The 22,524-nt window shown below is 40.6% G+C and overlaps 1 protein-coding gene across 3 annotated transcripts in view; it reads left to right on the forward strand.

The window, feature by feature from the left end:
- efcab2 (EF-hand calcium binding domain 2) overlaps nt 1–22,524 on the forward strand; it is a 135,215-nt gene that overhangs the window by 45,849 nt on the left and 66,842 nt on the right. For all 3 annotated transcript variants that reach the window (XM_072267013.1, XM_072267014.1, XM_072267012.1), the window contains exon 6: nt 8,782–8,848. In XM_072267013.1, coding sequence (XP_072123114.1) covers nt 8,782–8,848 — 67 coding nt within the window. The remainder of the gene's footprint in view (nt 1–8,781; nt 8,849–22,524) is intronic.

Genomic DNA, 22,524 nt, shown 5'->3' on the forward strand with positions numbered 1-22,524 from the left:
TGTCCTCACTGTCCTAAATGTGCAAATTGTTATCATCAAAGGAGTGTCCCTTGCCTTTAGGTGTAGATATACAGCTGAATCTTGACCTGAGGTGTTAGCCATCCTATGTTGGGCCATCCATTTGTGAAGTGGTTGTTTTGTCTCACTGATATACAGCCATCTTTGTCAAACTGGAAAACCCATCCCTGAACAGAGAGGGGGTGGGGTACGACACCATCTATCAGCTGCTTACAATGCGTTTCTAACATCTCTACCTCAGCGTCTCCACAACAGCTCACACCTCCATTCCTGCAAAGATAAAACCAATCACATTCTCATTACCTCTACGACTCTTAATGACCCTCGGAAAATTACCCACCGTGGATCAGAACTGAAGATGCACCTTGGATGAGTGATGAAATGTCTTCCAGACAACAGAGCAAGCCCAGTTGGGTTGGTTCACTACTACTTGATATTAAAGGAGTATCTCACACGCAAGGTGCTGGAGGAACTCAGCAGGCCAGGTAGCATCCATGGAGTAGAACATAGAGACAAAACATCGGGCTGAAACCCTTCATCAGGACTGGAATAGAAGGGGGAGAAGCCAGAATAAGAAGGTTGTGGCAGGGGAAGGTGATTAGTGATGCCAGGTGAGAAGCTGGGAGGTGATGGGTGGAAAAGATAAAAGGCTGAAGAAGAAGGAATCTGATGGGAGAGGAGAGTGAATCATGAGAAAGCTTTTCGTAATACATTGTGCATAGAATGTGTCTGGTACATGCTGCCAAGGGAGGTGGTAGAAGCAGATGTGATAGTGATATTGACAAGGCATTTAGACAGACAGGGAATATTAACTATATGCTGGTAGACAAGATTACTTTACACTGGCTTCATGGCTGGCCAGACCAGGTGGACCAAAGTGCCTATTTCTGTAATGTACTGTTTTTATGTTCTCAGTTATTAACTACAAACAATGAAACTACACAGTCCAATGTGTGCAATGTTACATCTTATAGCCTACTTCAAAGGGACATAACTTTCAGGTGTTGGGAGAAAAATATAGGGGAGATGTCAGAGGTAGGTCCTTTACACAGATTGCGGTAGGTACGTGGAATGTACTGCCAGGGCTGGTGGTACATTAGGGGCATTTAAGCAACTCTTAGATAGGCACAAGGATGAAAGAAAAATGGGGGGCTATACAGAGGAGAAGATTAGATTGATCTTGGAGCAGGTTAAAGGGTTGGGACAAGATAGGGGCTGAAGGGCCTGTACTGTTCTATGTTCTAATAAAAGCCTGTTATATCTAGATCCTCTGGCATTAATAACCTCACATTCCTTCTGGATAACAGCAGGAGTTATTTCATATTTATTTGACGGTGGTAAGAAGGGGTTTAAGTGAACGGCATGCTTTTGAACTACTTCAGGGAGGAAGACAGCATCTCGGCCATGCCTGTGACTGGGTGTGTGCAAACTAGATGGACAGGGTAGTGACATGATGTATTGACGGGTAGATAAAAGCCGTCCAATCCATCAGCAGTTGACATCATTGGATGAAACAAGGTAGGTGGAGGCTTGTGTGTGTATAGACCATGTTGAGCTATTGAACATTGTTCTCAGCTCAGAGACAGGGCCAAGGATATAATAGGAAGGTTTTGCAGTTGCAATTATTTCAAATGTGCTTTTTCTCACCTTCTCTAAGTTAAAGGGGAATCTGCCGTTCCTTGTACATTTCTCTTACTGACTGTCAGATAAAACAGCTGAACAGTTACCAGGTTTCAAGCTTTCCTTCAGAAATATGAAGGACACACGCAGGGCTGCTTGTGAGATGCTGTGTTCAGTTTAGATTAGACCCAGTTACTTTCTCGGGCTATGTCATCATGTTAATTAGATATTAGGTGGTATAGTCACACTTCTAAATGTAAGATACACAGTCTTCTTACAGGAAAATCTATACCTAAGAAAATATTTAATATAAGATGAAGCTATCATTCTCCTGTGGCCTCGGTCCGTACTAACTCTTTAAGCTCACCTTTTTTCCCTCTTTTTCGAGGTACTCGACAAGGGTGTCCTCTTAGTCCTTTATTATTTGATATTGCACTAGAACCTCTTGCAATTGCCATTCGAGAATCTCCAAATATTACTGGGATAACTCGGGGCTTAAAGTCCCATAAAATATCACTCTATGCTGATGACTTACTTTTATATATTTCTAATCCCCAAAAATCCATCCCTGCTGTTTTAGAGCTATTAGCACAATTTGGTCTTTTTTCAGGTTATAAATTAAATCTTAGTAAGAGTGAACTTTTCCCGATTAATAAACAACTTCCCTTATATCATAACTTTCCTTTTAAATTGATTAACAATTATTTTTCATATCTTGGGATTAAAATTACTTGTAAATACAAAGATTTATTTAAGATTAACTTTTTACCCTTAATTGACCATATTATTCAACTTTCATCTAAATGGTTTTCTTTATATTTAACTTTGATTGGTCATATTAATGCAGTTAAGATGTTTTTTTTTGCCAAAATTTTTATATATGTTTCAGGCATTACCAATTTTTGTTCCAAAATCTTTTTTTGATAAAGTTGGCTCCAAACTTTCTTCATTTATTTGGCAAAATAAAAACCCGAGACTGGGTAAAATACATTTACAGAAAGCTAAGAGAGATGGAGGCTTAGCATTACCTAACTTTAGATTTTATTATTGGGCAATTGGGCAATTAATATTCGACATATGAAATTTTGGTTACTTGACCAGGATATACTATCCATTGGGCAGCTTTGGAATTACAATCTGTTCAGGGCTATACACTTGGCTCTATTTTAGGTTCCTCTCTTCCTTTTGATTTGAAACGCCTTAAACAGGTGTCTAACCCGATAGTTAAGTATACCTTACGTATTTGGTTTCAATTCAGAAAATTTTTTGATCTTAACCAATTTGGGCTAGCGATTCCTATTTTAGGTAACATATTTTTTCCTCCCTCTTTTACGGATCGTGCTTTTCAAATTTGGAAGACTAAGGGTATTTCACGGTTTTTGGATTTATTTTTAGATGGTTCCCTTATGTCTTTTGAACAATTATCTAATAAATATAATTTATCAAGAATACATTTTTTTTAGATATCTACAAGTTAGAAATTTCCTAAGTACTATACTTTCTTCCTTTCCAATGCTTCCTCCTACATACACTTTAGATACTATAATTAACCTTAATCCATGTCAGAAAGGTGCATCGGCTATGATTTATAATCCATTTGATAAGATTAGGTCAGATTGGGAACAAGAATTGGGATCTATTATTTCCGTGGATGACTGGGGGCAGATTTTACAATTAGTCAATACTTCCTCTATCTGTGCTAAACATTCCCTAATTCAATTTAAAGTTGTTCATAGAGCACATATGTCCAAAGATAAATTAGCTCGCTTTTATTCTCATATTAATCCTTTTTGTGATAGATGTCCAGGGCAGATAGCTTCTTTAACTCATATGTTTTGGTCTTGTCCTACTCTGGAAACTTTTTGGAGAGACATTTTTAATATTATTTCCAAGGTATTGAATATAGATATCTCTCTTCACCCTATTACTGCTATCTTTGGACTACCTAAAATTTCCAGTAATCTTTCTCCTTCAGCCTGTAGAGTGATTGCATTTCTTACTTTAATGGCGAAAAGATGTATTTTACAACATTGGAAAGAGCTTAATGCTCCAACTACCTTTTTTTGGTTTTCTCAGACGATATTATGCTTGAATTTGGAGAAAATTAGAAGCAATCTTTATGACTCTTCATTTAAATTTGAACAGACCTGGAGATCTTTTATTCAATATTTTCATTTAATGTAATATATACCCTTCTTGTTTTTTTTTATTGTTTTTAATGGAGGTCGGGATTGAGGACGTGATTTTAAGTTTTTTAACTCTGTTTGGTTTCAAGTTAGCCCATTGCTTTGCTTTGCTTTTAGTTAGTTGCACGGTGGGTTTTTTTTGGGGTTTTTTTTTTCCTTTTCTCTATTGATATATATATAAAAATTAGTATACTATTATGTTACCTTGGTACGTTATGTTTAAATTACATTGTTTGTATTTTTTTTATATTAATATCGCCTGTAATTTTATTATATTCTAACAGTGTATTAGTGCCTATATGGCTTACCTTTTTGTATACTTATTCAATAAAAAGATTTAAAAAAGAAAAGATGAAGCTCGTAAGGTGCTTGCTGTGACTAAAGGAGACCTATAGTACTGTGCAAAAGTCTTAAGCACATTTATATAGCTACGGTGCCTAAGACTTTTTGCACAATACTGTAGTAGTTTTGTGTATAGCACTGTACTGCTGCCGTCGCAGAAAAAAAACAAATTTCATGACATATGTGAGTGATGATAAACCTGATTCTGATATGGGTCTGTATGTGGACTGAGAGTGGGAAGGGGGCAGGGAGAAGGGAATCACGGTTGGGGAAGGGGGAAGGGAGAGGGGAGGGAGCAAGAAACTCTAATCAAGTTACCTTGCCTCAAATCATATATAGGCCTCCAAATAGTAACCAAGATGTGTGGTTGTGATTACAAAAGGAGCTGGAAAAGGCATGTAACAAGGGCAATGACACAATTATAATGAGGGACTTCAATATGCAAGGGGATTGGGGAAATAAGGTTGCTGTCAGATAGCAAGAGAGGGAATTTGGTGAATGTCTAATTTAGAGCAGCTTGTGGTTGAGCCTACTCTGGGAAAGGCTCTTAGATTGGGTGTTGTGTAATAACCCAGATCTTATTAAGGAGCTTAACACATAAAAGAACCCTTAGGAGGCAGTGATCATAATATGATTGAATTCATACTGCAATTTGAGAGGGAGAAGTATAACTCACATGTATTGGTATTGCAATGGAATAAAGGGAATGACAGAAGCATGAGAGAGGATCTTGCCCAGGTGGATAGGAGGATGATACTGGCAGGGATGACAGCAGAGCAGAAATGGCTTAAGTTTCTGGGAACAGTTCACAAGGCACAGGATAGATATGTCCCACAGAAGTTGATCTCAAATGGCAGGGGTAGGCAAACATGGCTGATGAGGGAAGTTAAGGACTGCATAAAAGCCAAGGAAAGGACATGGAAGGTAGCAAAAGTGAGTGGGAAGTTGGATGATTGGGAAGCTTTTAAAATCCAACAAAAGGCAACTAAAAAAACTACAAGAAGGGAAAAGATGAATTATGAGGGCAAACTAGCCAATAATATAAGGAGGGTACCAGAAGTTTTTTCAATTATATAAAGAATAAAAGGGAGATGAGAGTTGACATTGGACTACTAGAAAATGATACTGGCGAGGAAGTAATGGGGGACAAAGAAATGGTAGATGAGTTTATTGGGTACTTTGTATCAGTCTTCACTGTGGAAGAGACTAGCAGTGTGCTAGATGTCTATGAGTGTCAGGGAGCAGGAGTGAGTACCATTGCTATTACAAAGGAAAAAGTGCTAGGCAAACTCAAAGGTCTTAAGGTGGATAAGTCACCTGGACCAGATGGTCCTGAGAGAAGTTGCTGAAGAGATAACAGATGCATTGGTCATGATCTTTCAAGAATCACTTGATTCTGGCATGGTCCCAGAGGACTGGAAGATTTCAAATGTCATGCCACTGTTTAAGAAAGGAGAAAGGAAATTATAGGCCAGTTAGCCTAACCTCAGTGGTTGGGAAAGTGTTGGAGTCTATTATTAAGGATGAGGTTTCGGGGTACTTGGAGACCAATGATAAACTAAGTCAAGGTCAGCATGGAAATCTTGTCTGACAAATCTGTTAGAGTTCTTCGAGAAAGGAGGACAAAGGAGAGGCAGTAGACCTCATTTACTTGGATTTTCAGAAGGTATTTGATAATTTGTGACACGTGAGGCCACTCAACAAGATAAAATCCTATGGCGTTACAGGAAAGGTACAGGTATGGATAGCATAATGGCTGACAGGTAGCAGGCAGATAGTGGGAATAAAAGGGCCCTTTTCTGTTGGCTGCTAGTGACTAGTGGTGTTCCTCAGACGACAGTATTGGGACCACTACTTTTCATATTGTTTGTGAATGATTTGGATAATGGAATTGATGCCTTTGAGGCAAAGTTTGCGGATGATACAAAAACAGGTGGAGGGGTAGGTAGTGCTGAGGAAGCAATGTGATTGTAGCAGGGCTTAGACAGATTGGAAGACTGAGCAAAAAAGTAGCAGATGGAATACAGTGTTGGGAAATGTATGAGACTGCATTTTGATAAAAGGAATAATAGTGTGGACTGTTACCTAAATGGGGAGAAGGTTCAAACATCAGAGGTGCAGATGGACTTAGGAGTCCTCGTGCAAGACTCCCAGAAGGTTAATTTACAGGTTGAGTCTGTGGTAAAGAAGGCAAATGCGGTGTTGGGATTTATTTGAAGGGGAATAGAATATAAAAGCAAGGAGATAATGATGAGCCTTTATAAGACACTAGTCAGGCTGCACTTGAAGTATTATCAACAGTTTTGGGCTCCATATCTCAGAAAGGATGTGTTGTCATTAGAGAGAGTCCAGAGCATGTCCATGAGGATGATTCCGGGACTGAAGGGATTAACTTGTGAGGAGCGTTTGGCAGTTTTGGGTCTGTACTCACTGGAAATTAGAAGAAAGTGTGGGGATCTCATTGAAACCCTCCTGAATGCTTAAGGAAGTAGCCCAAGAAATAATGGATGCATTAGTGATAATTTTTCAAAACTCGTTAGATTCTGGACTAGTTCCTGAGGATTGGAGGGTGGCTAATGTAAAAGGAGGGAGAGAGAAACCGGGGAATTATAGACCGGTTAGCCTAACGTCGGTGGTGGGGAAACTGCTGGAGTCAGTTATCAAAGATGTGATAACAGCACATTTGGAAAGCAGTGAAATCATCGGACAAAGTCAACATGGATTTGTGAAAGGAAAATCATGTCTGACGAATCTCATAGAATTTTTTGAGGATGTATCTAGTAGAGTGGATAGGGGAGAACCAGTGGATGTGGTATATTTGGATTTTCAAAAGGCTTTTGACAAGGTCCCACACAGGAGATTAGTGTGCAAACTTAAAGAACACGGTATTGGGGTTAAGGTATTGATGTGGATAGAGAATTGGTTAGCAGACAGGAAGCAAAGAGTGGGAATAAACGGAACCTTTTCAAAATGACAGGCAGTGACTAGTGGGGTACCGCAAGGCTCAGTGCTGGGACCCCAGTTGTTTACAATATATATTAATGACTTGGATGAGGGAATTAAATGCAGCATCTCCAAGTTTGCGGATGACACGCAGTTGGGCGGCAGTGTTAGCTGTGAGGAGGATGCTAAGAGGATGCAGGGTGACTTGGATAGGTTGGGTGAGTGGGCAAATTCATGGCAGATGCAATTTAATGAGGATAAATGTGAAGTTATCCACTTTGGTGGCAAAAATAGGAAAACAGATTATTATCTGAATGGTGGCCGATTAGGAAAAGGGGAGGTGCAACGAGACCTGGGTGTCATTATACACCAGTCATTGAAAGTGGGCGTGCATGTACAGCAGGCAGTGAAAAAGGCGAATGGTATGCTGGCACTTATAGCGAGAGGATTCGAGTACAGGAGCAGGGAGGTACTACTGCAGTTGTACAAGGCCTTGGTGAGACCACACCTGGAGTATTGTGTGCAGTTTTGGTCCCCTAATCTGAGGAAAGACATCCTTGCCATAGAGGGAGTACAAAGAAGGTTCACCAGATTGATTCCTGGGATGGCAGGACTTTCATATGAAGAAAGACTGGATGAACTGGGCTTGTACTCATTGGAATTTAGAAGATTGAGGGGGGATCTGATTGAAACGTATAAAATCCTAAAGGGATTGGACAGGCTAGATGCAGGAAGATTGTTCCCGATGTTGGGGAAGTCCAGAACGAGGGGTCACAGTTTGAGGATAAAGGGGAAGCCTTTTAGGACCGAGATGAGGAAAAACTTCTTCACACAGAAAGTGGTGAATCTGTGGAATTCTCTGCCACAGGAAACAGTTGAGGCCAGTTCATTGGCTATATTTAAGAGGGAGTTAGATATGGCCCTTGTGGCTACGGGGATCAGGGCGTATGGAGGGAAGGCTGGTGCAGGGTTCTGAGTTGGATGATCAGCCATGATCATAATAAATGGCGGTGCAGGCTCGAAGGGCCGAATGGCCTACTCCTGCACCTATTTTCTATGTTTCTATGAATGGATGTGGAGAGGATGTTTCCCCTGGTGGGGGTATCTCGAACTAAAGGCACAGCCTCGAAATTGAGGGACTGGCTTTTAGAACAGAGGTAAGGAGTAATTTTTTTTTAGTCAGAGAGTAGTGAATCTATGGAATACTCTGCCACAGACTGTGGTGGAAGCCAGGTCGTTGGGTATATTTAAGGTAGAATTTGATGGTTTCCTGATCAGTTAAGGCATCAAAAGGTATGGCGAGATGGCAGGTGTATGGGGTTGAGTGGGGTCTGGGATCAGCTATGATGGAATGCAGAACAGACTTGATGGGCTGAATGGCCTAATTCTGCTCCTATGTTTTATGGTCTTCTGGTCTCATGGCTGGTGTGTCTGCACCAGCTTCATACCCCTCCCCTCCCACGGCACTCCACACTTACCATTCCCATTATCCTTTGCTCCCACCAGATTTTCAAACTCACCCTCTCCTTCACATTGACAAATAAAAGGCCGTGCAAAGTTTTAGGCAACCTAGCTGTATATATGTGCTCAAGATTTTTGCACAGTACTATACCTGTTATATATTTTGATTTTAACCATGAACTTTCTAATGTAAGTCTTATTTCATCCCTAGGTGTTAGATAAGAATAACAATGGTTATCTTACTCAAGAGGAACTTACAAAATACTTGACTCAAGAAGGTAATATAATTATACTAAAAAAAAAGTATTCCAAAATCCCTTTCCATTATTCCTTACTAACACTTGTTGTTCATGGACTTCAGCTAGTTTTAAGATTGTTTTACTATTTAAAAATAACTTGATTCTATCCTTATTAGTGGATGAATTCTTATTTGCCTGCTGTATGAGGACAGCCTCGATATAATGTGGCCAGGTTAACCTTCAGGCCCAGCAATGGATGTGGTGGTGGTGTTCAGTGGAAAATGGGCTGTTCCAAAGTGGCAGTGGGAGAGGTTATTTTCATAGAGTTCCCCTTTTCAATTTCAAATTTCAAAGTAAATTTAATATCAAAGTACATATATGTTACCTGTGCTATGTTGAGGTTCATTTACTTGCAGAAATTCACAGGGAAAAATAAATATAATAGAACTTACAAAAAACTATACATAAAAAGACAAATGATACCTGACTTTGACAATCCAATTTGCCTGCATTAGGAGTGCCCCACCACTCCTTTCCTATTAAAGTATCTGTCAAAATGCCTTTGAAATGTTGTAATTGTTTCTGCCTTTACCACTTCTGACAGGTGTTTCCATATAACCACCACCCTCTGTTGAAAGACTGACAAATGTATAAAAAAAGGACAAACTGTGTAAATTTAAAAAATACTGAAAACATGAGTTGTAAAGAATCCTTAAAAATAAGTCTATAGGTTGCGGAATCAGTTTAAAGTTGTGGTGATTGAAGTTATCCACACAGGTCTGACAGCCAGATGGTTATGGAGTAATAGCCGTTCCTGAATCTGTTGGCATGTGATCTAAGGCTTCTGTACCTCCTGCCTGATTGTAGTAGAGAGACGACAGCATAGCCTGGATGGTGTGGGTCTTTGATGATAGCTGCTGCTTTCTTGTGGCTGTGCTCCATTTGAATATGTTCATTGATGGGGAGGGCTTTGCTTGTAATGTACTGGGCAGTATCCATCACTGTAGCTTTTTCCATTCAAGTGACATGGTATTTATTGTTAAGTTCATGAAAATTATCTTTAGCACTCATTTTCAGGTAGGTCTCTGATTGATACTTGACAAAGTATGTTCCAAACAACTGAACTATATCTTGGTGTTAGGAAGCTAATGATATCAGACAACTCAGTCAAAATTACCTTTGCTCATTCTATCAGTGTCCCAGGCTACTAAACTATGTTCTATGTTCTATGTAAACCTATGGGCCTCAACATAAAGCTGTTTCTTGGGCAGGTGGAACCTGTACAAATCACATGGGTTACATCTGTTGAGGGTCAGTTTGTTAAAGTTTCTAGGGAGGGTTTAAATTGACCTGGTACGGAAAGTTGTTTGAGTTTTTTGAGGAGGTGATGAAGATGATTGGAGAAAGTAGAGCTATGGATGTTGTCAAACACCTTATTAAAATCCATATCGAACAGTTGCATTATGGTAGGCTCATGTAGAAGACTAAGATGAAATGGCTTGTCTATAGGAAAAGGAGTATTGGTCATTGGGATTTATTCTCGCTGGAGGTCGGTAACAAGCGGTGTTCTGCAATGATCCATATATAAGTATAATAAAAATATAAATTAATATAAATACAGTTCTATCTATATCTCTTATGATTTTGCAAACCAATCCTCTCCGCGTATGAACTTGAGATACTTACAGCACATAAATACAAACAAGAGCATGGGAGACAGGTGGATTGTATCTTACAAATCTTCATCTTCATTGTAACATTGAAGATGATTGTTCATGCCTTCAAATCCTTTGTAGGACCTAAATTGTTGAAGTATTGAAACTGTTTCATTTTCACTCCCTGCCATTTATGGCACTTGCAAGCCTGAATGCTCAAAACTGCAGTCTTATGGTTTATTCATCACCAACTACGAGTAAGAAAAATCACTGATTTTTGAACACAAATACATTCAACTAACGCTATTGAAAAATTGTTCGCTGTATGCATGGTATAGTGTCTAATGGCCACACAATGTTCACGTGATTGACACTAGTTAGAAACTGTCCAGCAACAGACTCCTGTCCCAATTAAGCAGCATTGTCCCAAATAAGTGAAAGGAATCCCAGCTATTTTCTCGATTAGTTTTTATTCTTTAAGAGTCGGTCCAAGTAAGTTGGCCCTGATTAATCAGTGGCCCAATTAACTAGAATCCAATGTATATGTATTTAAATTACTTGGATGAAAACGTGGGTGGTTAGGTTAGCACTTTTGCAGACGATGCAATAATTGGTGGCGTGGATAGTGCGGCAGGTTGCTTGGGGATAAAATGAAAGATATAGATTATTTACAGATATGGGTGGAGAAATAGCAGATAGAAATTAATCTGGCCAAATGTGACGTGCTGAAAATGGGAGATCAAACGTAAAGGGAAGTTCACTCTTAATAACAAGACCCTTAACAGTGTTGACGTACAAGGAGATTTTGGGTCCAAGTCCATCGCTTCCTGAAAGTGGCTGCAGAGTATCATAGGGTAGTAAAGAAGGTGTATAACATGCTTACCTTTTTTAGTCTGGGAACTGAGTTCGAGAGACAGGAAGTTATATTGCAGGGTGCTGCAGGAATTGTTGCTTGGACCCTGGATTATCATAATCTATGTCTAAAATCTGAATGCGAGAACCAGGTGTCTTACTGTCAAGTTTGTTAATGGTATAAAACCAGGTGGGATTGTGATTGGGAGGGGGCATGGTTCATGGAGGTACAGACAAACTGACTGAGTAGGTGAGACACGGCAGAAAGAATATAATTTTGAAAAATATTATCTACCAGCACAAACAGAAAAGAAGAGTAATTTTTAAATGGTGAAATAATGGGAAATATTGATCTTTAAAGGGATGTGGATTTTTTATACACGTCATTTAAAATTAGCATACGAGTGCAGCAAGCAATTTGGTAATCAAATGCTATGTCAGTCTTCATAAGGGGAGAATATCAGTTAATATATTTTATACATCCTTTGTGAAATACCTGGAATATTTTGTACAGGATATATTTGCAACTGAGAGAGTGCAGCAAAGACTTACCAGACTGGTTCTTGGGTTGCCAGATTTGCTTTGTCTAAGCTTAGGTTCTCCGGAGTCTAAAAGAGTAAGAGATCACCTCATTGAGACTTGAAAAGTTCTTTTAGCACTTGGCAGTATGGGTACAGGGAAGATGTTTCCCAATGCAGAGGATTTTAGAATAAGATGTAGGCTACTTAGAACTGAGATGAGGAAGATGGTGAAACTGTAATTCTCTTTCCCAGAGGATTGTAGAGGTGCAGTCGTTGATTGCATTCTAATCTGAGTTCAATAGATTTATATATATTAAAGAATTTTAGAGATAGTGAAGGAAATGGAGCTGAGTAGAAGATAAGTGGTTATCTGGACTAATGGCAGAGGAGGTGGAAAATATCAGATGGCCTAGTCCTGCTCAGAATTCTGATGTTCTCTTGTAAAATGTTGATCAGCATTGGGACAGAAATCTCTTCCTCTTATTTGAGCACCTATCAGGACATGTATAATGATTATTAATTAAGTGTGAAAACAACTATGCTGCAGTTGAAATTTAGTTAATTGCTTACCACCCATTACACTGCTGGTGTTTAGGGCAGCAATGAAGGTCCTTCCTCTCTGTCTATCTTTGGCCATCTTTGGCTTTGTTCATTGTGACAGCAGCTTCCTGTAATTCACTATTGTCGGTCATGCAAGTCCCAGGTAGAGATCAGGTAAACCTTTGCACACAGATGTGGAAAGATTCTTCATTGCTGTTTCTGTAACAGTTGACCAATCAGGGTTGTTAGCCCTGAGCTGAACCCCCGAACCTGGAGAAATGATTGTTTTAGTCCAACCTCTACCCTTTGACCTGTTTGACATGTGTGACCCTATCAAGAGCCAAAGCATAAAGCTCTGACTCTAGCCAACATAGCTCTCTGGGTCATTGAAGCACGCAAGCCTCCAAACCACGACAAGGTTGTGGTACTCTTGGAGGTCAATATGCAATCCAAGTCTCAACATATACTTAGAATTTGAAGATCCAGTGTACTGTTTAAAATGCTGTTCTAGTTTAAGTATGCTATCCTTTTAAAACTAAGCAATTCAAGTTTCATGGTTTAATCTCTTGTTTTTATACGAAGATTTCTTCTCTGTCCTCCTCATTAATCTGTGCTTTGTCATTTAGAAGTACAGCAAATTCCATTTATCAAGTATATTAATAGTTTTCCACCAATTGTTAGAGAGATTACCTGTAACTTGGTCGTGCTCACTGATTAAAATCAACTCTCATAATCTTGAATTGACATGTTCCACTCCAACTAAATGGGATATGATTAGAATTTGACTAATGTCCCCACTGACTTCCCTCTACAAGAATATTTATTTTGTGAGGTATAATTACTTGAAGTTGTTTGGCAAAGAACACTTTTTTTGTAGAATTAGTAAAAGCACATCAGAAATTAAAAACATATTTGGCTTGATTTTGACTGATACCTGTCGCACAATCTTTGTTTAAAATCTCTTGAAGGGATTTTGTAACTATGTTGGCATTTGTTTGTACCACTCTCATTTTTTTTTTGTTTCCGTCTTCAAATCTTCACCTTTCTGATTTTGCTCCATCCACAAAAGGGAGAATTTCCCAGTGGGCAACTATTTTAATTCCACTCCTCATTCCCATTCCAACATGTCAGTCCTTGACTTCCTCTACTGCCACAATGAGGCCTCTCTCAGGTGTTAGCCTCCACCTAACAGCATGAACATCGATATTTTCCAACGTCCAGTAATCTCTTCCCCCTCCCCTTCTTTTCTTTTCCACCCCCAATCTAGCTCTTGTCTCACCATTTCTCTCCTGCTCACCTGCCCATCACCTCCCTCCAGTGCTCCTCCTTCTCTTTCTCCCATTGTCCACTATCCTCTCCTATTAGATTCTTTCTTCTTCAGCCCTTAACCTCTTCCACCTATCATCTCTCAGCTTCTTACTTCATCCCCCCTGCATGCCTCACCTGGTTTTACCTCTGACCTGCCAGCTTGAACTCTTTCTCCTCCCCCCACTTTCATTCTGGCATCTTCTCGTTTCCTTTCCAGTCCTGATGAAAGGTCTCAGCCCAAAATGTCAAATGTTTATTCCCTTGCAAAGGTGCTGTCTGACCTGCTGAATTCCTCCACCATTTTGTGTGTGTAACCTTCTCTGATTTTATAACTTCACAGTTGCATACTGTGGAGATGGAGTAGGAGCAGGTTCAGTCACTCTTACTTATACTTCCACCAATGTTCTGTACTATTGTCCTTCTGTCTTTCCTCCAGCCATTTAAGAACTTCAGCTTTTTGTCATCACCCTTTCCCTCAATCTTCTCTCCAACCTTTATAAATAAAAGCCCCTCTTCCATCAGGCAGAATGTAAGAAGCACATTTTAATGTTTTTTCTGATGATTAATTAGATTGTTTGCAAGGTGAACAATGTCCTCATCTTTACTGTTGAAGCTCACATTGTACAGAATGGCTACTGGTGTAAAACTACATAGCAGACCCAGGCTGTGACAGTCCACAATGCACTGTATTCAAAACAGGATAGGAAACATAAGGGTTGAGAAATCCTCAGGATCTGATGTGATATATCTCAGGTCGCTCTGAGAAGACAATAAGACTGCAACATATAGGAGCAGAATTAGGCCATTTAACCCATTGAGTCTGCTCCACCATTCAATCGATCATGCCTGATTTTTTTTTCTCTCAAACTTTTCAGAAAGACCTATCAATCTCTGTTGAAAATACACCCAATGACTTGGCCCCCATAGCTCTTAGTGGCAGCAAATTCCATAGATTTCCAATTTTGCCCTCTGACTGAAGAAATATCTCCTCATCTCAGTTTTAAAGGGACATTCCTTTATTCTGAGGGTACATTGTCAGTTCCCCGACTCTACTACCAATGAAACATTCTCTCTACATCCACTCTGTCAAGTCCTTTCAGTACCCAGTTGGTTTCAATGAGATGCCCCATCATTCGTCAGAACTCCATCAAGTACAAGCCTGGAGACATTATCCTCATACATTAAACCTTTCAGTTCTGGGGTTATTCTTGTGGATCTCCTCTGGGCCCTCTTCAGGGCCAGACCCTCCTTTCTTAGATACATGCCTCAAAATTACTCACAGCATTCCAGATGTGATCTAACCAATGTCTTAAAAGGTCTCAGCAATGCATGATTGCTTTTATGTTTTAGTTCTCTCAAAATGAATGCTAACATTACTACTGACACAATCTACAAGTTAACCTTAAAGAAAACTAGGGCACTCAAATTACTCTGTGCCTCTGATTTCTGAAATTTTAGAAGCAAGGGAGGAGATGGCTGGGGGTGCCTTGCCGGAGATTTATGTGACTTTGTTGGTCACAGGTGAGTTGCCAGATAGTTAATGTTGTCCCTTTGTTTAAGAAGCCAACAGAGATAAGCAAGATAACCACAAGCCTGTGAGATGGTGATTGGAGAAGATCCCAAGAGATAGGATTTATGTACACTTGGAAAGGTCAGATCTGATCAGGAAAATCCTATCTCACTAATTTGTTTGAGCTTTTTGAGATTGGCAGGCCAATTGATGTTCACTCTAGACTTTAGTAAGGCATTGAATAATGTACCACATGGTAGGCACATCCAGAAGGTTAAGACACATGGGATCTGAGGCAAGCTGGCTAATTGGATCCAAAGTTGGAGCATAGAATATGAATGCTACAACACTAGTTAGACTGCACTTCGAGTATTTTGTGTAGTTTTGGTTGCCACGCCATAGGAAGGATGTGATTGTATCAGAGAGAGATATTCACCAGGATTAGATAGGCTGGGTGTATTTTCCCTGGATTGAAGGAGGCTGAGGTATGATCTAATAGAAGTATATAAAATTATAAGAGGCATAGATGGAGTAGGTGCCCAGAATGTTTTCTCATGATACAAGGGCCAACAGGTTTAAAGTGAAAGGAAGGAGTTTCAAAGGGGATTTGAGGGAAATGTTTTTTTTTACACAGAAAAGGTGTTTGATGTCTGGCATTTGTTGCCACAGGAGTTGGGTAGAATCAAATATAATCTCTGTGTTCAAGAGATATTTAGACAGACACTTAAATAGGCAAGACACAGAAGGATACAAACTTGACACGGGCAAATAGGTTTGCATAAATGTAATTGGCCGATGAGACCATTTTTGTGTAGTGCAACTCTATGAAGCAAACGTTTAAGAAAAAAAGTTCTTTGGTAATTGCATTAGGGGGAATTGTTCATTAATGTGACATGCGTCAATGACAACTAGGAGCAAATCAAAACCTGAAACAAGCATGCGGATTAAGATTTAAACACAATGGAAAGTTAAACAAAAATTACAGAAAATTTATCAGGAGGGATCCAAAGAAATGGAAAGACTTTTAAGGCAATACAAGGAGAGAATAACTGCTGTCACATATGGAGGATCCATTGACTTGAAAGTTGACAGATCATTACAGTGCAGTGAGCACTACTGACAAAGGGCTCCTTTATATTAAAACTGTCTGACAGAAAAGTATTTTCCAGAGCAAGTAAAAGATGTCTGCACGTGCTGAATGTACTATGTCTGCAGTTGGAAGTGTACAGAAAACCTCTTGACAGTGCTACATGTTTTTAACTACATAGAATAAGATACAGAGAAATACTGGTCTGGAATACCTAATGTGAAATATTACTCGAGTAGTCCATCCAAGTGGATATAAAAGATCTAATGATATCAAAGAAAAAGTCAACAGCCAATGGCACCGATGACAAACTGACCAATCACACATCACCCTGTTCTGGGAACTTGTTATGAGCAAGATTTCTATGTGTGTGCTCACATAACTGTGAACAACCAAGAGAAATTAATTGTTGTTGAAACATTTTGTGACAATTAGATAAAATAAGAAAGTAACTTGCTGGATATTAGAAGAATGAGGAGAGACCTCATTGAAGCCTACTGAACATTGAAAGACCTGGATAGAGTGGAGTGGATGTTTCTATTAGTGAGAGAGCCTTTAACCAGAGGTCACAGTCCCAGAATGCAAGGACATCCATTCATGAATCATAGATCATGAAACCATATATTTCACTTCTTTTATGTCTTTTATGTTTGCTTTTTGTCTTGGATGTGATTCTGGAAATGTAGGAGCCTGTGATTTGCTGTTTGGAGATTGTTTGGGTGTTTCAGCCCTCTACTGTCTCCAAGAGGATTCTGGGAGGCAGAGGCAGCATGTGGGACTTCATGGTGGGCAGGCTATGAGCCGATGTTTGATTCCATTTCGTCAATTAAAGCGATGAGGGAGATTGAAACATTAATGCGTATACAAAAACTTGGAGATCGTTTGGGTGCTTCAGTGCTTTGCAGTCTCAGAGAGGATTCCAGGATACAGAGACAGTGTGTGCGAACTTTGTGGTGAGAAGGCTGTGGGACAAGGCGCAAGCCATTCTTTGACTCCTTTTCGCCAGTTAAAGCAATGAGGGAGACTGAAGCATTGAGGCAAGTCCCGAGGGTAAGCGCCAGCTGCCTGCATTTTAACGGCTCTGCTACGGAAATACGGAAAAGGAAAGGTCTGCTGCTGGGCCCGGAGAATGTTGCCCAGGTTTTCTGTGATTTGGATGTGGACTTGGACTATAAACTTTTTCTAGTCTAATAGTTTTTTTCATATTCTCTGTTCTTCACCTGATCTTTTTTTGTGTGGGAGGAGGGATTTGGGGGTTGATGTGCCTGTTCTGTTTTGTTCGTATTTTTTTGTGCAGGGGGGATCCGGGGGTCGATGTGCCTGTTCCATTTTGTTTGTTTTTTTGTGTGGGAGGAGGAATTTGGGGGTTGATATACCTGTTCCATTTTTGTTCATTTTTTGTGTGGGGAGGGGGGATTTGAGGGTTGATGTTCGTGCTGCCTTTCTTTTCTTCCTTGGTTTCATAGCTACCTGGAGAAGAAAAATTTCAAATTGTATACTTTGATAATAAATGAACTTTTGAACCTTTAGAACAGAAATGAGGAGGAATTTCTTTAGAAAGAGGGTGCTGAATCTGTGGAATTCATTGCTGTGAAGGCCAAGTCATTGGTTATACTTAAAGTGGAGGTTGATAGGTTCTTGATTCATAAAGGCATCAAGTCACAGGGAAGTTGAGGAAAATTAAATCAGCCTTGATCAAATGACACAGCAGATTTGATGGACCAAATGGCCACATTCTGCTCCAATGCCTTATGGATTTATAGTCTAAATGCTGTCATATGATTGCCGGTTCCATTTTCAGTCCAGTAGAGCTGCGTCAACATTTTATTTGTTCTGTCTGCGACATTTGTGTGAATGGTGGAATAACATTTGCAAAGTATTTAATTGCAATTAGGCACTTTTAGTTCAAAGAGTGGTGGGTAGATAAAATGGATCTTATTATGGGGTCAGATATCATAGCTTCAGTCAAAACAGGCATACTGTTCATTCACAGGAACTAGGACACTGCTGGTAAGACAGTTGTTCTTGTTCACCTATGAACTGAATGGATTTCAATGCTATTACAGATAGTACTATCACAAATTAGGATTTGTATGTAGTATAAGAGAGAAAAGCAATAGGTCTCTTCCACTATATTTTTTTGCCTCATTGCCATTTTCTTTGACTAACCCAAATCCCTTAATTCCCTGATTAACCAAATAGTTATTGCTCTTGGTCTTGAACGTGCACAGTTATTGACCCTCCAGGAATTTCAGAGTTTCACTATCCCTTCATCTCTGGTTGACTCTTCATTCTGTGACTGTGACTGTCTGGTGCTGGACACTCTGGCCAGAAAATGGTTGATTCTAATGCTGCTGCCTTATGGTGCCAGTGATCAGACTCAGATTCTGTGGTACTGACTGTGTGGAGTTTGCATGCTCTCCCTCAGACTACATGGGTTTCTTCCAACATCCCAAAAGTGTGCAGGTCGGTGGGTTAACTGGACTCCATAAATTAACAGTGTATTGCAGATATGGGTGGAAAAATGGCAGATAAATCAGGCTGAGCACCCGACGTACTCCAGGGCTGTGTGCTGAGCCTTCTACTGATGGCTGACATTTATGCTAGATTCAGTTCAAGCTGAATCTTCAAGCTCTCTAATGACAGAACAGTGGCTGACCTCATCAGCAACGATGACCAGATCCCATACAGAGAAGAGTTAGAGTGGCCGGTAGAACAGTGCGGGTGAAACAACTCCTCAATGTGGACAAGACTAAAGAGATGATTGTGGACTTTAGGAAGGTGCAGGCTGACCAGTCCTCACTGCACATCCATGGCTTTTCCACGGAGAGAGTTAGGAACACCATGTTTCTGGGAATACATATAACGGACGATCACACCTGGTCCCTCAACACCGCCTCTTTAGTCGAGAAAGCATAGCAGCATCTCCACTTTCTGTGGAGATTGATGTGATTGAGGCTTCCCCCACCCCCCACAATTCTAACCAATTTTTACAGGAACACCATTGAGAGTGCCCTGACCAGGTGCATCACCACCTGGTATAGGAATTGCAAGGCATCTGACTACAAGACCCTACAAAGGATTGCAGGAGTCCTGAGAGGATAATCAAAGTCTGTCCTCCACCCATCTGAGATATTCATCAAGAGGGCTGTGTACACAGGGCCCCTAGTACTGTCACTGATCCTTCCCATCCATCCAACTATCTGTTTGACCCCTATCTTCAGGCAGGAGCTACCGCAGCATTGGGGCAAAGATTATTAGAATGGGAAACAGATTCTTTCCTCCAGGCTGTGTCCCTTCCACTGCCCAGGTCCCAACAGTGGTGTTATACTGTTTACTTTTTAACTTGTATCTTAAATGCACCTTATTTGTTAATTTATTTGTGGTAATATTAGTTCACGTGTTGTGTGTCAGTTATATGTGCTGTGTTGTGCACGTTTGTCAGGAGGAACATTGTATTGTTTGGCGGTATGCATGTATATGGTCAAATGACACTAAACCTGAATTTAAAGATGATGTTGGATGAGTGCAAATGGGTGGTTGAAGAGTGATATGGACTTAGTGGACTGGAGAGCCTGTTCCCATGCTGGATTTCTCTATAGCTTTGTCACTCTATACTTCTGAAGGCTGGTATAGGAGGTGACGTAATCCAGTTTCAGGGCAATTTCAAACTGCATTCTAGGATCATGGACTAATGCAGCATGGAAACATGCCCTTCCACCCTGATTTTATAGGAATCATTAAAAAAACACTAATACTGCAGTAAGAACACATTTGGCTCTTTGTGCCCACGTCAGGGAAAAATAGTTATTTATTTCTTTTGCATATCGAGATACAGCGCATATTTAGCCGTTCTGGCCTTTTGAGCCGCGCAGGCCAACAATCCCCCAGTTTAATGCTAATCTAATCATGGGACAGTTTACAATGACTAATTCACCTGCCAACTGATTCAGCTTTGGACCATAAGACAAAGGAGCAGAAGTCGTCCATTCGGCTCATCGAGTCTGCTCCGCCATTTTATCATGAGCTGATCCATTCTCCCATTTAGTCCCACTCCCCCCACCTTCTCACCATAACCTTTGATGCCCTGGCTACTCAGATACCTGAGTAGGACTGTGGGAGGAAGCTGGAGCCACCAGAATAAATCCACGTGGTCATCAAGAGAATGTACAAACTCGTTACAGGTAGCAGCAGGAATCGAGCCCCGGCCATTGGTACTGTAAAGTATTGTGCTAACCACTACACTACCATGTCATACTATTCAATCTAATCCCAGCTTCCAACACCACGTGCTGCCGATCTTGGAGTTATAGAGTGTACAGCACAGAAATAGGAACTTCAGCCTATGTCTATGCCAACCAGTCTACTTATCTACGCAAACTCATTTAAAAGTATTAGGTTATTTGTCTTCCAATATACCTCATTGTTCTTTCAACACAATGAGGACATCCATGGCATCTTTTCAGGCAGTAACTTTCAAATACCTACCTGTCTCTGGATAAAAAATGAATGTTATCTCATTTTTATCCATCTATCCCTCTTAACCTTTCATTATGCTTCAGTTATATCATCACCATCATCACGTGCTGTGTCGTATTGACAAGGGCGATCATGGTCTCATCCATGACCATGATTGCTCTTGGCAAATTTTTCTACAGAAGTGGTTCGCCATTGCCTTCTTCTGGCCAGTGTCTTTACAAGATGGGTGACCCCAGCCATTATCAACCTCTTCAGAGACTGTCTGCCTGGTGTCAGTGGTCACATAACTAGTATTTGTGATGTGCACCAGTTGCTCATAGGGCCATCCATCTCCTGCTCCTGTGGCTTCACATGACCCTGATCAGAGGGCTAAGCAAGTTCTACACCTTGCCTAAAGGTGACCTGCGGGCTGGTGGGAGAAAGGAGACCCTTACCTCTCCTTTGGTAGAGACGTATCTCCACCTTGCTGTCATTTATATAGGCCATTAATAAGACCACATACTGTACATCTATATACTACTAAAACTCTCATTCTCTGTCTGTTTGTCTGTTTGTGACCTCCAATTAGCGCAAACGGTGCATTACAGTGGCACTCTTTTTGGCTAAGTCGAATTAAAATGCGCTAACTTACAGAATGCAGGCAAGTTCGGGGTTATATATTCGTATAAAATTGTTCATTCGCAAAAATCAACAGGCTCTCTTTCACCCGAGAGCCGATCCGCCATCATAGAAATCGGGATGCGACAGCCCCACACGTGCACAGCCAGCCTCAGCAGCGACACCTACCGGAGCAAAAGGGCAGGGCAGCTCTATTTTGAGGGGTCACATTCTGCTGATCACCATCAGCATGTGCAGGATTGGGACAGATCTAACTGCCACCCATCAATAACAGAGAATTAAATCTTATTGTAATGACATACTTCGAGACACCATAAAACACTTTACTGCAGTCAAAGGACTGCAGTTACTATATCACATCCATTTAAGAGAGCGTCAACCACGTTACTGCTTCGTATCTTCTATCCAGCACTAGGGTAAAAAAGTGGTCAGCCTAATTATGCCGTGTGGAAAGGGAAGAGGGACATTATGGTCAAGACATGATGCCAAACGTCATCGGGAAGTGGCAAGGAGAGGAAGGGAACAAGAATCAGATGAGGCCAGGGCCGCATGACTCCAGGATCAAAGAATCGGGACAAAAAACGATGAAAGAAGAAGAGACAGAGGAGGAGAGGTATGCATGTCTCCAGGATCAGAGACAAACAATAAACAGCAGAAGAGATGAAAAGATGGGGGATGAAAGGGCTGCACATCTCCAGAATGACAAAAACAGGCACAGAAGGAGGAGAGAGGAAGAGACAAAGGAGATGAGAAATGCACGTCTGCAGGATCAGGGACAAAGAACAAACAGCAGAAGATATGAAGAGATGGGGGATGAAAGGACTGCTCATGTCTAGAATGAGAACGAGAGGCACAAGGCTGGCAGATAAACCAGAAATGATGTCATCAAAAGTGTCCTTCGTTAAATGAGGAGGAGCTATATTTTCTTTGCTAGGCGTCGTTCTTCTTTAATAAACTGAGGTTTTCTACTTCAGTTTCCAAAGCAAAACGATACCAATACCATTCAGGAAAATTTAATGTTCATTCTGGTCACATCAGGCTGCACTACCCTTCTCTCAAAGGGAGCCCCAACGGGTCACCCCGTTGTCCAGTAGAACATAGAAATCTACAGCACATTAGATTAGATTAGATTAGATTAGATTCAA

Source organism: Mobula birostris, chromosome 8 (assembly GCF_030028105.1).
Source record: "Mobula birostris isolate sMobBir1 chromosome 8, sMobBir1.hap1, whole genome shotgun sequence".
Classification (NCBI taxonomy): Eukaryota; Metazoa; Chordata; class Chondrichthyes; order Myliobatiformes; family Myliobatidae; genus Mobula; species Mobula birostris.